This window comes from Camellia sinensis, chromosome 14 (assembly GCF_055761805.1).
Source record: "Camellia sinensis isolate YWXY chromosome 14, ASM5576180v1, whole genome shotgun sequence".
Classification (NCBI taxonomy): domain Eukaryota; kingdom Viridiplantae; phylum Streptophyta; class Magnoliopsida; order Ericales; family Theaceae; genus Camellia; species Camellia sinensis.
In genome coordinates this window covers 95,083,457-95,100,201 of record NC_138974.1, presented here as the reverse complement: position 1 = coordinate 95,100,201, position 16,745 = coordinate 95,083,457, and the positions used below count along the sequence as shown (strand labels likewise).

At 37.5% G+C, this 16,745-nt stretch overlaps 1 protein-coding gene across 1 annotated transcript; it reads left to right on the top strand.

Annotated features, from left to right (window-relative positions):
• Window positions 1-14,430: 14,430 nt before the first annotated feature.
• LOC114317362 (uncharacterized) lies at window positions 14,431-16,192 on the top strand. Its single transcript, XM_082906140.1, has 8 exons — window positions 14,431-14,505; window positions 14,594-14,808; window positions 14,891-15,064; window positions 15,148-15,252; window positions 15,335-15,401; window positions 15,518-15,613; window positions 15,706-15,800; window positions 16,056-16,192. The coding sequence occupies exons 1-7, from the start codon at window positions 14,434-14,436 to the stop codon at window positions 15,790-15,792; spliced, it is 816 nt and encodes a 271-aa protein (XP_082762266.1). The 5' UTR covers window positions 14,431-14,433; the 3' UTR covers window positions 15,793-15,800; window positions 16,056-16,192.
• Window positions 16,193-16,745: the final 553 nt, after the last annotated feature.

The following is a 16,745-nucleotide window of genomic DNA, read 5'->3' as shown; positions in this document are numbered from 1 at the left end:
GTAACACTAGATGCCTTCTCTCTCCTTCACCTTCACCTTCTCTCTCCTTCACCTTCACCTTCACCTTCTCATACAAGCCTCTTGATCCTTCTCTCTCCTTCATCTTCATCTTCATCTCCCACCTACCACATTCACTGTATAACACTAGAACTCCATTGAAACTTGATCCTAGGCTTCTTGTGAGGATTCTTGAACATTTTAAAATACATCTAGAAGGACTTAAGGGAACCAAGAAAGGGTTTGTAAAACAAAGAAGCCTATCCTATTAAGAGGTGAGATTTTTGAACCATTAATCATCTTTCTCCTTTCTTTTTTTTTTTTTTTTTCATTTCTGACCTTGTTCTTTATTATATAATTGTTGTAAATATGTGATAAGTCCCCATGGATGTGGAAGGAATAGAAACTAGCTACCCATCCAATTAGTTGATAATCTTTCTTTACTTTCTTGCTTTCCTTAGCTAAAGCCTCTTGTTGTTGCGTAGTTTGGAACCTTGTGAATGTGATTGGGAGTAGAAATTAGCCATCCATTCACAAGTTTAATATGTAGAGTAGCTTTTCATTGCTACACACTTTCTCTTCAGATATCCTATCTTCTAAGTACTTTGATCCATGTTTCTCAACTCTTTACTCAAAGTCAATGAGTGCTAGGGGTTGTTTCATTAGATTACTTGGATAATCCTTAGGACTTGATGTTGAAAAGTTGTGTTTTTCCCTTTTTATTGAGTATTTTGAAAGTGAAACAAGAGATTTTGTGTAAAAGCCTTGAACTCTCTTTTCTCAATCATTTGTGAACATGGAAAATGGTGGAAATACCCTTGTTCCATGAATAGAAGAAGAGTTTTCAATGAATTTTTTCATGAATCCCTTGTTTTAAAGTCAAGATTCTATCAAGAAATGATTTCCATTAATCTACTCTCTCCAATTAATAGCATGGATTTAGGTGTTAACCTGCCCTTATTCACAAAGAGATGACGTAGGTTCCAATCCATTTCATAGGCTTGATTTTTTTTCTTTTTTTATCTCCTTAATTGTTGATTTATTGTTAAATATCTATTTTATATATCTATTCATGTTATTGTTATGGGTTGGAGTCCATTTACCTCCTCTCTAAGTGCTTCCTGTGAATAAAGGAGTTAGACGGGATGAGCATCCCTTAAAAGTTGTCTTTTGGCTTCTATTTTAGAATTTTTGCACTTACCTAAATCTCTCCCAAAAGAAGAATTCAGCTGGCCATTTTCCAAGAATAGAGAAAATAGTTTCTAAGTAGTGCTCTCTTGGGTGGTTCTGGAGCTTCTAGATGATTTATTTTCCCTGGTTTAGTATGATTTGTTAGATTCATTAGTAATTTGGCTGAATCAATTCAATGTTGTAATAATTTCTTCAATCACCCTTCTTTTCTTTTATCATTATTTGATTATTGTAATAATCTCTCTCTCTCTCTCTCTCTCTCTCTCTCTCTCCCCTCCTTTCTCATTCAAATTGTTGTAATAATTTTCCAACCCCACATCTTGTTAACCCTTTTATTTACAAGCTTTCTGTATAGCATCATATCTTATTTATCGCACCTATGTATCCATTTTTCATGCATTCAGGTCTGACTCACTTGCATTTGTGGGGTTTATCATTTCTAAGTTGAATATGTGTGCCATCTCATGCCTTGAGATGATATACATGCCATATCTTAGTATCTGGACCTATAGATGCATGTCATGTATGTGTTGCATTAGTTACTTGTACATATGATCATGCATATACTAAACTATTCTTTTGGCTAATCGCAGAGTATTAGGTATGCATTTTTTTGCTTTAGCACATTGTGTGTATATGTCCTCTTTTATGTTCATTGTTATACCATGAGGCTAAATTCTTAATTGAAATATATGTATGAATGCCAATGGATGGAGGTTGTGTTGCTTATGTTGGAATGTAATTGATTCTTATGCTCCGAAATTTGTACAAAAAAGGTTTTTCAATAAATGCATGAAATCAAAGCATAACCAAATTCAATGACACAATTTATATTTAATTGCCTCAGATAGTAGTGTTTGCATTAATAATAATCAAAATATGAATATATATCGATTATAAAAATCATATCATGACTTAGTAGACACTGACCTTTTGCTTAAGTGAGTGGGGGTGCTCAATTAATGTACCTTCCACCTCATACCTAAGTTCCCAAGCCGAGACACTTTGGTCATGATAGACAGTGGTCTTTGACACGAGTCACGGGTTTCCTAATTTCCCTAAAAGATTCGGTGGCGACTCTAAAATCTGTGATGTAGTCCATTTCTAGCAAATGTTTTGCAACAAGAATGGATTTTCTATAAAAAGTTGTCAGATCTGGACTATCATTTTCTGTTTCACATTGCACTAGTGATATCAGATCACAGATTGGGAGTATAAACTGTTGGGCGCTCTTGGTAACTCCAAAGGCATCCCATAGTTGTGCAACAATATACAAGAGTGAGTGTGTGCACCAAGCACTTCAAGCATTCATCCAAGCATGTATTCTAAAAATAACGGGAGATACCTATCATACTCACCTTACCGTTCCTATGCCAAGTTCCTTTCTATTCTTTTTCAAGTTCGTGCCAATCCTGCAAATTTTTCCATAGTAAACTATTCGAAACAATAAAGCACACCGCAGTGTAGTTAGAGTGATGCCATTATGATGCCAATGATGCCAAGGTATGCCATTTTATGTCGTATCGACGAGGCAAGGGTGTGTCATTGTATGTCATTCCATGCTCATATCAACGAGTCATGGTTTCATTAAGAATCCAGTGGTGATTTTCCATGCCGTATCAATGAGTCATGGAGGTATTTAAATGCCAAGTGGTGCCATCTCGTGCTCATATCGACGAGTCATGGAGTTTAATGAATGCCATTCCACACTCATATCGGTAAGGCGCAGAGTTTATTAGGTGTCGTTCGATGCTCGCATTGGCAAGACATGAGGTTTATTTGATGTCGTTTCCATGCTTGGATTGACAAGACATAGGGGTTTAAATGCCAAGTGGTGCCTTTTTCATGCTCCCATCGATAAGACATAGGGGTTTATTGGGTGCCATTTCCATGCTCACATCGGTAAGGTATGGGTGGTTTAAATGCCAAGCGGTGCATTTTCCATGCTCACATCGGCAAGACATGAGGATTTAAATGTTGTTCCATGCTTGCATCAGCAAGATGTGGGAATTTTAAATGCCAAGTGGTGCCTTTCTATGCCTGCATCAGCAAGACATGGGGGTTTATATGCTATTCCATGCTCGCATCGACAAGACGTGAGAATTTTAAATGCCAAGTGGTGCTTTTCCACGTTCGCATTGGCAAGACATGGGGGTTTAAATGCTATTTCACGCTTGCATCAACGACACGTGGGAATTTTAAATGCCAAGTGGTGCCTTTCCATGCTCATATCGGCAAGCCATGGGAGTTTAAATGCTATTCCACACTCGCATTGGCAAGACGTAGAAATTTTAAATGCCAAGTGATGCCTTTCCATGCTCACCTTAGCAGGACATGGGGGTTTATTAGGCTCCATTTCCATGCTCGCATCGGTAAGACGTAGGGGTTTAAATGCCAAGTGGTGCCTTTCCATGCTCAAAATCGACAAGACATAGGGTTTAATAGGTGCTAAGTGATACCAAATGGTTCTGATTTTACTGAGATGTGTTAAGTGGTGCCAAATGTTTTGCCAAAATGTGTCAGAATTTGCTAAGGTTTATCAGTTGTTTGTTATGATGCCAAATGTGGTTCTGAGGAATATTTTTTCCATGCCAAGTAATTTATGTGCTAGGACCAATGCCTCAATGATAAAATAATTATGCCTCGAAAGGTGTACTAATGCTTGTACCTCGAAAGGTGTGCCAATCCTTGAGATGACAAAATGATATGCCTCAAAAGGCATGCCAATAATGTGCCTTAAAAGTAGTGACAATGCCTAGGCTTGAGTTTAGGATGTACTTGTGCCTTGAGGGTGTCCAGAGGGTGCCTGAACTAAAGTAATCAAGAAGCTCTAAATTTCACATGCTAATCAACCTATCATTTTCATCTTGCCCAAATCTTATGTTTATAATGATCATCTTGGGAGGCCAAACTCCTTCTCAAATGCCTCATCAGTTGGTCTCAGATGTGGCTTATGGACAAGTTGAAGGTGTGGGCTCCTTTTACCTGTTACTCGGCAATTTCATATCATTCCCGGGCCTAATTTGGTGAAAATGAATTCCGCTAAAGATTAGCATGACTGGACGTGTGCCCAATCTAAAAGAAAAATTGCCTGGTGTTGCACTTGCTTAGCACTTTCAGCTATGACCCGAGAGATGCTCCATTTCCCAAGCGTAGAGGTAGTCAGCCGAACACATATGGTCTACTACTTCCCTCATCAGATTATGTGGCAATTCGAGCATGAGCTGGTGGCTCATTTGGGTTCCCCTTTGTACCCTGAAATTTTGCTTTCCGAGCTTTCCACTTGAAGGCCAATGCCAATGCATGGCAAGATAGGACATTCAAGATGGTAAAAGAGGGTTCCAGTCGCACGCTATCGCGAGCATTCATCTAGTGGCTTGAACACAAGATTCAGTGGGTTGAGGCGCATAAGGAGAGACCATCCAAGAGGATAAAGACTGAGTGATTCTTAAGTTACGGTGCCCCTAGTTTAGAGGTTATCCACTTTTGTTTAGTTTAGCATTTCAAGATTTTTGTTGAATGGGAATTAGTTAAATTTTCTCTCATTTGTTATGTCTGAGATTATTATCAATAAAATAATGCAATGAAGTTTATTCCCTTATTTTCAAAATTTTGTGTAATTAGTCAGTCAAAAAGGAACACAAATCACTCACTTTTCTCATTAAAAACAACTCAAACTACAATTTCGCAAACTCACTAATTAAGCATTCCCATAATCAAATCTATGAGCTGTACAACTAAAAATCCCCCCATAATGCGTGGTAATCCGATGCTAGGTGTTGATGATTGGTGCCGATGGATGATAAAATCTGAATGAGATGGGGGCGAACTTTAAGGTGAAGTTGCCTACGTATCCCGAGGAGGAATTAGGCCACTCGTAGTTTCGGTTAAGGTTCGCTTAGGTGTTAACTCTCTCATTTTGTGCTCTAATTTCTGCCAAGGCTGCCTTTTTAGGTTTTTAACCTTGCGAGCTTCTATTCTTTTATTTTTCTTTTTTGTGTGCTCTAAATTTTGCTTAGGTGGCTCTTTCAGGTTTTTTTTTTGCCTAACGAGCTCTCTCAAGAAAAAAAATATTTCTTTAATTCATCCAAGATAACAGGTTGCATGAATTTTATCCCATCCAAATCCTATTAAAATAACTGCTCCTCCTATCATGATCTTCATGATAAAATACGGCCCATCTAGTTTGCCTTGAATTTCCCTTTTGGGTCATGCACCGGAACTAGGTTATCTTTGAGCGCTATATCCCCATCTTTTAGATTTTTGGCCTTTACCTTCTTGTGGAAATTAAGTGCTTATAAGATTGCACATGATACAATGCTTGAAGCCTCCTTTTATCAAATAGCACCAATTCCTCAAATCTAGTATTCTGCTACTCAGCCTCTTCATTTTGTCATTTGGCCAACACTCATAGTGAAGGGATTTCAATTTCGATAGGTAGGACAACTTCCATCCCATACACTAAGGAATAAAGAATTGTCCCAGTTGAAGTCCTGACCAATGTCTGATATCCCTATGTAGCTAGTTTTTTGCGCTCCTCGGAGGGGTTTAGTTTCCTTGGATGTGATTGCCCTACAGTTGCGACTCCCGTGGTTCTGAATCTAGTTTCATAAGTACAATGTGAAAAAAAAGAAAATGAGACTCCAAATCCGACAAATCTTAGAAAGTCCATTAATCATTAGAGATGCCGAAAATGGACTGCATTGCTAGATTTCAAAGTCGCCACCTAAATATTTTTAGGAAATTTAGGAAACTCGTGACTCGTGCCAAAAGTCACTTGTCCATCGTAACCAAAGTTGTCTCGGTTTGGGAACTTAGGTATGAGAGGGGAAGGTCATGAATTGAGCACCTCTTACCCAATCAAAGATCAGCATCTACTAATCATGATGTGAATTTTATCAACATTATATGCTCTTGTTCTGATTTTATTTTGCTAACTTACTATGTGAGGCATACAAGTATAGACTATTTCGCTTGTTTTGGAAATGACTTGATTTTATGTCATTTGTTTTTTTAAAAGAGTTTTGAGTTAACACAACTCAAAAGCAACGAAATAAGCTCGTACATCCATTTGATAAAAATCATCCCCAATGTAAGTAAAATAACCTTCATCCATAGGCATTCTGACAGTTCATTTCCAGTAAGCACATAGCCTCATGGTAAGATGCTAAGCATGGCAACAATTACACACATGAATAGCAAAAAAATGCTCTCCTAGTACTCCGAAGTAAACCAAAGAAAAAGAAAGCAATTAAAAAAATTCATGACCCTAGCAATGCATTTGACTAATGCAAGATATACAAGAATGTAACTATTAGGTTCGGCTTATTATGTCATATGGATTAACTCAAATCATGTTGTAATGCACGCATTTAAGCAAGTAGGAAATGACAATGATATTAAAAATGATGAACCATACCTTTATGCATGCAAAAATGAATGCAAAGCATCGCAATGGTATGAAACGAAAACATGATACTACATACAACCACGGTAAGCATATAAATAAAAGGGATAAAGAAATGGGGGTTGGAAGACATACATCACATATTATAAATTTGCCCTCGCACCAGAGGGTCTGAATGGTCTAATTAACTAATTAATTGATTAATTAATTATTACAAAATAAATATCAAAGCTACTAATCTAATGGACTTGAATAAGCGGCGAGTCGCATGCGTACAAGCGAGAACATCCTCTAGAAACCTCATTGTTTGCTGCCAGAAGTTGCACTGATAGCAGTCAGAAAAGAGTTTTGTTTCGGCCTCAAAATCTACTCTGTTTGGTCTGCCGACTTGATCAGGTAGTCGGCCATACATAATAATGGTCGGTCGGCCACTGTTTCTGAGGAATACCCTGCTGCAACAGAACTAGAACAGAGCAAAACAAAGTGTTTCCAAAAGCTGTTCATCTTCGCTACTCCCCCTATCATGAAGATTTTCAACTATGGGGTAGGTTTGCTTCCCAAATCATCAATCATTGCAAATTTGTTGCATGATGATCTTTAAAGCAAAAGGAAAGACTTGGCTAAACACAAAACAAAGCTATTATCCTTACCTCCTTCCTGTCATGAAATGTATTCAAGGAAGAGGTAGACAAGCTTCATGGATCATCAAACATCACAAGATAGTATGTGATGATCATAGAGCCCTAAAATGGAAAATAACAACAATTCAAGAATTATTGTCAACTCCACTCCTACTCATGGAATATGGATGAAACACCCATTTCCATGCTTCAAAGTGGAACTAGGAGAGTGTTTTTAACACTTCTTAATAAAGAGCTCTCTAGAAGTAACAAAGCAAGTAAGGAAAAAAAGACAAAAAAACAAGCTATCTATCAAAGCTTAAACACACAACTTGCCAAAGATGTTAACAACTCCTCTTTTTCATGGAACAAGGATGAAACATCCATTGCCATGTTTCAAAAACGATCGACAATAGAGTTTTTCAATACTTTGAACATTGAATCTACTACCTAGCTTCAAGGTGGACAACAACGACGAAAGTAAGAAATTTAACACTAGTTAATCAAACTTGTTGCGGAGTGGCTAAGCCTAAGCTCTAATCCTCCCATGACCACAAGGTTCCAAGAGACATAATGAAAGCTATAACAAAGTGAAAACAATCAACTCAATAGATTAACCACCATATCCTAAACACGCCAAATCCAAGAGGACTTACAACAATACAAATATGATATTCAAAGCATATAAAGTAAGAGCACATGTAGCGGGGAGGAATAGAACCCTTTTGTAAGTCCATATTCAATTCATATCACACAAAAACAATCTAAAAATAGTGCTAAAAGGTACTAAAATTTAACCAAATGAAATAAAAAGAAAAAAAAATTAAAGAAAACAAAGGGGTGCACAACTAGTGAGCTAGCCAATGAAAGGATGGCTAGCTCACTCACTTTTAACAAAGTCTTAATCACATTTTAAGCTCAAAATAGCTTTGAAATTAGTATATAAAGACCAAGAAAAGAGAGAGGAAAGATGGCGAAAGAGTTCAAAATTCACCTCTTGAAAGAGAGAATGAGCTTCGTAGTTAACAAACCTCACTCTCCACACCATCAAGTATCTGAAATTATGTTCAAGAACCTCAGGAAAAGCTTCAAGTTTAAGCTTGTATGGTGTATCTATTGTGTATGTATATTGTAAGAGATGAGAGAAGTGTGTTGGAAAAGCTATAGGCTCTTGGAGATTTTTTTCTAACCCTAAACCATGATGGAGGTGTTGTATTTATAGAAAAACAGCTTCTCATGTCAGAAATATCCATAAAAGAGACAGCTAGTCCAAACCATGTGCATGGGAGCAGCTGGCAGCTATCAAACTATCTGCTACGTTGAACATGGCCAGCCAGCCCAATGAAAATGGTCTACCAGCCATCTCCTGGCCAGCTGTTCTTTGAGTGGTCAGGCTAGAAAAAACAAGGTTTTGGTCCAAAGAGGATGCAAGGTTTCGGTTTTAAAGCTTGACACCGAATCCTTTTGCTGAAGAATCAAACGATTACACAACATAACATTTCATCATCAAGTGTTCAGAGTGAAGCACCCAAGTCTTAAGGGCGGTCAAAATGGGGTGTCTACAGTTGCCTCTCTTTGACAGAGGTCGAAGTCATTTCATGACGTGAGTGAATGTCAAAGACTAAATACAACCCATTTGACAAGGCCGTAGCACTTGGGCAAACAAACAAAATGTAAATGCAATTGGTTGAACTCAAAAATTGCCTATATATCCCTTTGCAAAGAATCAAACTAGCGCAGTTCAAGAATATGATACAAACGATATTCAAATACAATGCAACAGTTGAAACCACAAACGAGCATACTGCCGAAAATCATGAAGAAGAGATGAGGGACAAGCCAAACTACGTATCACGTAGAAAAGGTGAACAGAAGCAAGCCAAGCATGCTTCGCATAGAAATGGTAAAAGAGGTACAAGCCAAACTACACTTCACGCAAAGAGGATAAAAAATCCACACCAAACTATGCTTCACACAAAAAGGGTGAATGGTGCAAGCCAAACTACACTTCGCACAGAAGGGGTAAAAAAGGTACAAGCAAAACTATGTTTCGCACAGAAAAGGTAAAAGAGGTAAAAGCTAAACTACGCTTCACGCAGAAAGGGTAAAAGCTCCATGCCAAACTATGCTTTGCGCAAAAAGGGTGCAAGATGCATGCCAAACTACGCTTCGCATGGAAAGGGTAAAAAGGGTACAAGCCATACTACGCTTCGTGCAGAAAGGGTAAAAGCTTCATGCCAAACTACACTTTGCATAAAAAAGGTAAAAAGGGTACAAGCCAAACTACACTTCGTGTAGAAAGGGTAAAAGCTCCATGCCAAACTATGCTTTGTGCAAAAAAGGATGGAGGGTGCAAGGCAAATTACGCTTCGCCTAGAAAGGGTAAGAGGGGTATAAGCTAAACTACATTTCTCGTAGAAAGGGTAAAAGGGTAAAAAGGGTACAAGCTAAACTATGCTTCGCACAGAAAGGGTAAAAGCTCCATGCCAAAGTACACTTCGCACAGAAAGAGTGGAGGGTGTAAGCCAAACTATGCTTCATGCAGAAAGGGTAAAAGTTCCATGCCAAACTACGCTTCACATAGAAAGGGTAGAGGGTGCAAGCCAAACTACGCTTCGCGCAGAAAGGATAAAAGGGGTATAAGACAAACTATGCTTCACGTAGAAAAGGTAAAAGCTCCATGCCAAACTGTGCTTCACACAGATAGGGTGGATGGTGCAAGCCAAACTACACTTCGCGCAGAAAGGATAAAAATGAGCCAAATCACACTGAAGGGTGATAAGGGTGGATACAATGAGATAAATGCATATGAATGCCAAATACAATGCGGTGCATGTTCAATGCAACATAATATGCAACATAATAGAAAAGATAAACAAAAAGTGGTGGCTTTGAAAATGCCTCATAGGGGAAATGGCGATAAACAACCCTGGTCTGCCGGGGATCCTCCTTTTCTTTTTCTGTTTTTCAAAATTTTACCTTCAATTCATAGTCAAGGTTCTCAAATGCTAAAAAGAGGGTAAAACCTGCTTGAGCTCAAGGTCAAGGCACATTCACACTTTGGAGACACGGTGGGACCTAAGAGAACGCATCCAGAATGAAATCTCCAAATTTTCTATAACTGAAGCAAACTTAAGCATTCCAATTTTCCATTTTTAAGATGAATACAAGAACACCCATGCCTCAAAGCACCCCAGAACACCTCAGAATACTGTGGGATAGTCATCCACCCAAAAGAAGGGGCGGCCATATAATGTATTGGCCGGCCAGCCAATTGATCTGATTATGGGGCAGTTTTAGGATTTCATACCTGTGGCCCATTAGAACACATTTTGGGCCCTTATTTCATACCTACACCATCCTAAAACCCTCTCTCTCTCTCTCTCTCTCTCTCTCTAGATTTCCATCCTATACACGTTACCCAACGACCCACACAAACATTTTTTGTAAAACCCTTTTGGCCCTCTACGTTTTGAACTTGGATATTGATTTGGTCGAGTTTTGGGGTTTTTCATTTTGGGGTTTTCGTGTACTTGTGTAGACACCCCATTTTTGACTGACCTCAAGAGTTTGACGTCATCGGTTGTGCACTCGATGATTGCACATGTTTGTGCTTGTTTTGGCGAGGGTCTCAGCCAAGTGACTTGTCTTTGAGCCTCTTAACACTTTGTGTTTTGACCTTGGTTTTTGGGACAAACCTTGGTCCCTCTTGCCTGAGCGAGGGGAAGGGCTAGACGGCCACTTTTGCATCTGTCGGCCACATTTCTCTCTTGTAGGGCACTTGGAGTGGCCGGCCGGCTAGGGAAGGTGGCCGGCCGACCACCTTAACTGGCCGGCGGCCAATTTTTCTCCTTTTTAGATATTTTCAGATCTTTTGAGCCAGCTATTGCTCACAAACTGGCCGATGGAGCAAGCTTTTTGCTTGCTTGCTCTATCTAAGGGGAGGTCCCTCCCCCTATAGAGAGGTTCACAAATTTCAGAGCTGAAATCTGTCTCTCTGCAGAATTCTCACTCTCTCTCTATATATTGTGCTATATTGAGCTTAAAAATGTGTTTTCTTCACATATTTGCACTAAAACACCTAGTCAAACACCTTCACTTTGGAGTTGTGGTCCATTGAAGCTTGATTTGAGGTCCTAGACTTTGTTTTGGCTCAGAATTGTTGCTGTCTTGCTACTGTTCTTCAAGGGTAAGCTTCTTCCCCCTTTTAAGCTTGTTTTTGTACACTAGTTTGGGCCACCTTTACGTGCTGTTTTGTCCTAGTTGTCAACTAAAAAAAACTCTACTTTTAAGTGTTAAAAATGTTGGTTTGAGTCCTTGTTGCATTTAGGGGTGGTCCACTCTCTTTCATTGCTTATTTGCTAAGCTTTTGGGCCATCCTTTAAAGCTTTTGAAACCATCTCCTTTTGGCCCTTTAACCACTGAATTCCAAAGGAATTTCAGTGGTGGAAAGGTGGTTTTGAAGTCCAAAATGGGAGGGGGTGGTCCCCTCTCCTCTTGTCTTGCTTTCATGTGTTGGTGGCCTACCAAGTGAGTATGTGTTTCTCCCTTTTTGAAGCTTAGTTCAGGCATGTTTTTGTGACTTTTTGGACCTGCACTAACTCTATTTTTGGCTGGTTGGAGCTCCTCTTTTTTGCTTCTTACATTTGTAGTGTAATCATGCTCACTAGCTTAGTGTACTTGATGTTGTAGCCTATTATTCTAGCATGTGTTGGCTCCATTCCAGCATGTTTTTGGCCTTACTATGACATGTTTAAGCTCTATTTTAAGTGGTCTTGGCCATGTGAGACTTGTTGTGCATGGTTGTAGTGTAAAGGCCCTTGACTAGCTTTGAGTTTCAAAGTCTCTAGCATGCTTTGCTTGAGTTGTTTGCATGCCTTAGCCTCATTTCTTACGTGATTTCAGTGTATATAGTGTAGTCACACTCTCACTTATTTCACTCTTTCATAGCTTTTGAGAGATGTACTTTATGCCTTGTTTATGAGCCAATACATGAGTATGATTTTCTTTCTTTTCATGCTATCGTCTCAGCACATTTTAGCCTTTGTTTTGACATATTTGAGGTCTATCCAAAGTTGGCTTGGTCCTTTGAGTTTGATATTGCATGCTTCTAGAGCGATGCTCTTCACTAGCTTAATGTATTTGGCGTTTTGAGCATGTATTACATGAGTTGTTTGCATTGTTTTTTTAGTCACTTAGCATGCTATCTTAGTGCTGAAATATGTTTCATTGCACTCCATTGTTTTAAACTTTCATTCACCTTGAAAGTGGCCTTAAGCCCCTTGTTGGCTTGAGCATGAACTTGAGGCATTCATGTCTAATGGTTTTAATCCTCCCTCAAGAATTTCTACTAACCAATAGCATGATCCTTTCTTCATGCTCAAGGCACTCGAAGCTTAGGTCGTCTTTCAAATTAGAGGACTTTGCACATTGAACTTAACCGATTAATGGACTAATTGGTAAGCTAAAATGAGTAAACAAGAATTGAGCAAAGTAAAACATGCCAAGATAACATATGTGTGTTGCATTGCATATGTTTGAATCGAACATTAATCCAAACACAAGAAATGTAGCACGTTTCATACTCAAAGTGATGAAACGTGCCACGTTTCTTGGTCGTTGTCACCCTTGATCATGCATGATAGGGTGACGACACTTTGAGTCTTATGTGCGCATTCACTAAAGCTTGTACAAGCTTGGTTGTTTGGCCATCATGCGTTGAGATGCTTGGTTGGTGGCTTGAGAGCCAAGTACCACACTTCTTTGAGCTTGAGACATGACAAGAAGGGTGGTAGTACACACATGTCTTGCCAAATACATTGTCTTGGCTCTGTTGCTCTCTGTTGCAGCAAAGGTAGAGTTCTGGAAAGAGAAGTGGCCGGCCGGCCAGTTGAGGTAGCTTACCGACCAGTTAAAGTGGCCGGCCGGCCACCTGCAGGAGAAATTGTCCAAAATGTTCCGGTGTTAGGGACAGATGGAATCTGGAAGTTCATATGATGTTCTGAGATCACCATGAGTGCAAACAGAGGCAACTCGTGGCAATACAATGCATTTTCGGGTGAAGCAAACTGAGCATGCATGTCTCCCTCCCCTCGAGGCCATTTTTACTGCTTTGCTTAGCTAGGTAATTTACCGATTTTGTAATTAATTAGTTAATGTGCTTAGCTAATTTAATTCATCTCTGTAATATTCTAATTAGCTTAGCATAGCTAGTTTCAATTCGGTTTGTAATAATTAATTAGCTAGATTAGTTAATTAGTTGGTTTGTAATAATTAGCTTAGCTTAGTGTAGCTTCGCTTATTTATTCGGACCGTCCATCGGGAGGGCGCAATGTTGTAATAAGGGTGTGTGCGTGTGTGCGTGTCTTCCAACCCCACATCTTCCTCCCTTTTATTTATCTGCTTTCAGTGGCTAGATTAGGGCACGTTTTGATTAGCATACCTTATGCTTCCATGTTTGCATCATTCATTCGAATTGCATGCACCGGGCTCGGCGCATCATTCAAACTGCATCGTATTTCAATACCTACTTGAATATGTGTATCAATTGTTGCATTCATATGCCATTTTAGATAGCTGAGCCTATTTAGTTGCATTTTTGCACGTGTTGCATTAGGTATCTTAACATAGTTAGGATCATGCATGACTTCTAACTAGCTTTTGTTTTAGCTCGGAGTACACTGTAAATGTTTACGCTTTAGCATCCTTGCATGAGTGTGAGTGTTGCCATGATAGAATGCTTGCCATGAGGCTATTTGCTTAAGTGATTTAACTAAATGAATGCCTGTGGGTGAAGGCTTGATTTCCTGAATTGGAACAACTCGATGATTGTGAGTTTTAAGCCCACTTTGCGAAGTGGCAAAATCATGTTTTAAAGCCCACATAAGGGTGGCAAATCCGCGCTTTAGCCCACTTGAGGGTGGCACTTTCAAACCATTTTCGAAAACAAACATGAGTTGTTTTGTTCCAATTCTTATAATTTCTAATATCGCTAGTGATATTATTAGAAGTTACATTTTTAACTTTGTGTTATAGGGCAAACCATGTAAACTTGCGATAGGTTCCATTGAAAATATTGTTGCTCATGGTACGGTGTATGAGAGAATTGAACACAATGAAGCCATTCATACGGTGCCATTAGGAGAATCCAATGTACGTGTGTCTATTGAAGTTGTTATTCAAAAAGATGCCCCTCTTCCTATACCTATCCCAGATGAAATGCTTATTGTTGGAGAAGCAGTGGGATTTTTTGTTGCTTGGCCCAAAAATCTTGTATTGGTCGGTGATGAGGTAAAATATTTAAACTTAAAAACTTTATTACAATTTCTTAAAGTTAAAGTTGACTTATATTTGTTTATTTTGAAAATTTTAAACTTAGGGAGCTTCAATTAATGTTGAATGTGGAAAATATCAAGAGTCCATTCAATCTTTTGTTTCATTAGTTGAGCATATCAAGTATGATGAAGCCATAGACATTCCACTAGAGAAAGACATATTTGGGGAGGAGATCAATATCCAACTTCAAAGAGTAGACATGGAGTACATATGTCATGTAAAAGAATTATCTGTTACATGTATCATGTTGTACATAAGGTAAGGAAATTTGCTACATCAATAGTTATTTCTGCAGATTTTATGAATTACGAATTTAATTAAAATTTGTTTATTTTATTAGTCATCTCCATCAAGTGTTGAAGGCTTCCAATTGGAGGAAACAATTTGTATTTGTTAACCCTTGTGTCGTTAGTGGAAAAACTATGGCCGGGGAGAAATCAAAATCAGTGTTGCTTGCAAGAAGATTAGAGGAGGCTATGCTAGAACAATTGGTTTTAATTCCTTATAATATTGGGTAATTATCTAAAACTATTTATTTCATGTGTTCAAATGATAATAAACTTATTAAGCTTATACTTGTGACTTGTTCAATTGTAGGTACCATTGGATATTGTTAGTCATTGATCTAACATTGATGATTGTGTACTTACTTGATCCGATTAATTCTAAAATAAACACAAGCTCTGAAATTGTAATAAACACGTAAGTTTGGCTAGTTCGTACATTTTTAAGCAATTTGAGTTACTCTAAAAATATTTTGACATTTGGAATTTCTTTTGTAAAGTGCTTTGAAAATTTATGAAACTATCCAAAAGAGGAGGAGGACCAATCCAGTTTGGAAAGTAGTTCAGGTAATCAATATCATTTTCTCTAATTTTATCATACTTATATTATGCTAATGATTGTTTAGCTTGATCATGACACTTTATATATAGTTTCTAATAATAATAAAAATGCTTTTATATAGTCCCCGCAACAACCTACAAACGTGGAATGTGGGTTTTATGTAATGCGGTATATGAAAGACCTCATTAGAGATCAAAGCATCCTAAGAAAACAAAATGTGAGATAAATTCTAAACTTTTATTACGATTATATTCATGATACTTGTACATCTTCTTCATTATCAAATTGTTTGTAAATAACCTCTTGTAGTTCAATGGAAAAAAGACTTACACGGAAACTGAACTTGATGAAGTGCGAGTTGAATGGATTAATTTCGTACTAAAGAATATGAGTTGAAATCCAATGTAAGTATGATATAATTTCCATTCTTTAAATTACTAATCAACAATTTCTTTAGTTGTATAATCACTTCAAGATTTCATTTTAGATTTTTTGATTTTATGTATATTTGATTTTATGACTTTAAAATATCTGCTCATACATTGAAGATTTTCATTTTGGATTTATTGATTCTATGTATATGTCATATTTATATATGGTAATCCAAATATTTTATATTAGTAACAATCAAAGTTGTTATTCCTTTTCTATTGATGCAGGAGATGAAGAGTCAGTGTGATGAGAAAATGTTTGATTTTGTCTTTTGTAAGTCTCTACAAAAATATTAAGTTTATTCATATGCTTCTAGCGGTTTCTGAATTAATTTGTGTTTTTATTTTTCAGGTCAGAAATTTATTGGAGAAATGCAAAATGTGGTCAAAGAATTCAACAACTTAGTTTTTTCAAGTTTTTTTTTTTTTTTTTTAATATATGTAAGCACAGTTAAAAACTTTTTACTAATTCTTTGGTATATACTTTTTGAACATTTAACTTTTATTTATGAAATATATGACGTTATTCCATTCCATATTTGGTTGTGATTCAAAATATAGTATATAGTGTGTATTACATTCTTCAAATGCATATAACATGTGACTTTATCTGATTATTAATCACGTGTTTTATTAGATATTAATCACACTCAAAATCTGTGATCTAAATGTTTATTATCACAGGTTTTATTAGTTATTAATCACACTTAAAAGATGTGATCTAAATGTTATTAATCACACTTAAAAGATGTGATCTAAATATTTTTAATCACACTTAAAAGGTGTGATCCAAATGATATTAATCACACTTAAAATGTGTGATCTAAATATTTTTAATCACACTTAAAAGGTGTGATCTAAATGTTATTAATCACACTTAAAAGGTGTGATCTAAATATTATCAATCACACTTAAAAG

What these genes read in the sequence shown, in the direction of transcription:
- LOC114317362 (XM_082906140.1), top strand. Translation starts at nt 14,434, where the DNA reads ATGCTTATTGTTGGAGAAGCAGTGGGATTTTTTGTTGCTTGGCCCAAA. An exon ending in TGTATCATGTTGTACATAAG is followed by an intron (nt 14,809 to 14,890) that starts GTAAGGAAATTT and finishes TTATTTTATTAG; the next exon opens with TCATCTCCATCAAGTGTTGA. An exon ending in TTAATTCCTTATAATATTGG is followed by an intron (nt 15,065 to 15,147) that starts GTAATTATCTAA and finishes GTTCAATTGTAG; the next exon opens with GTACCATTGGATATTGTTAG.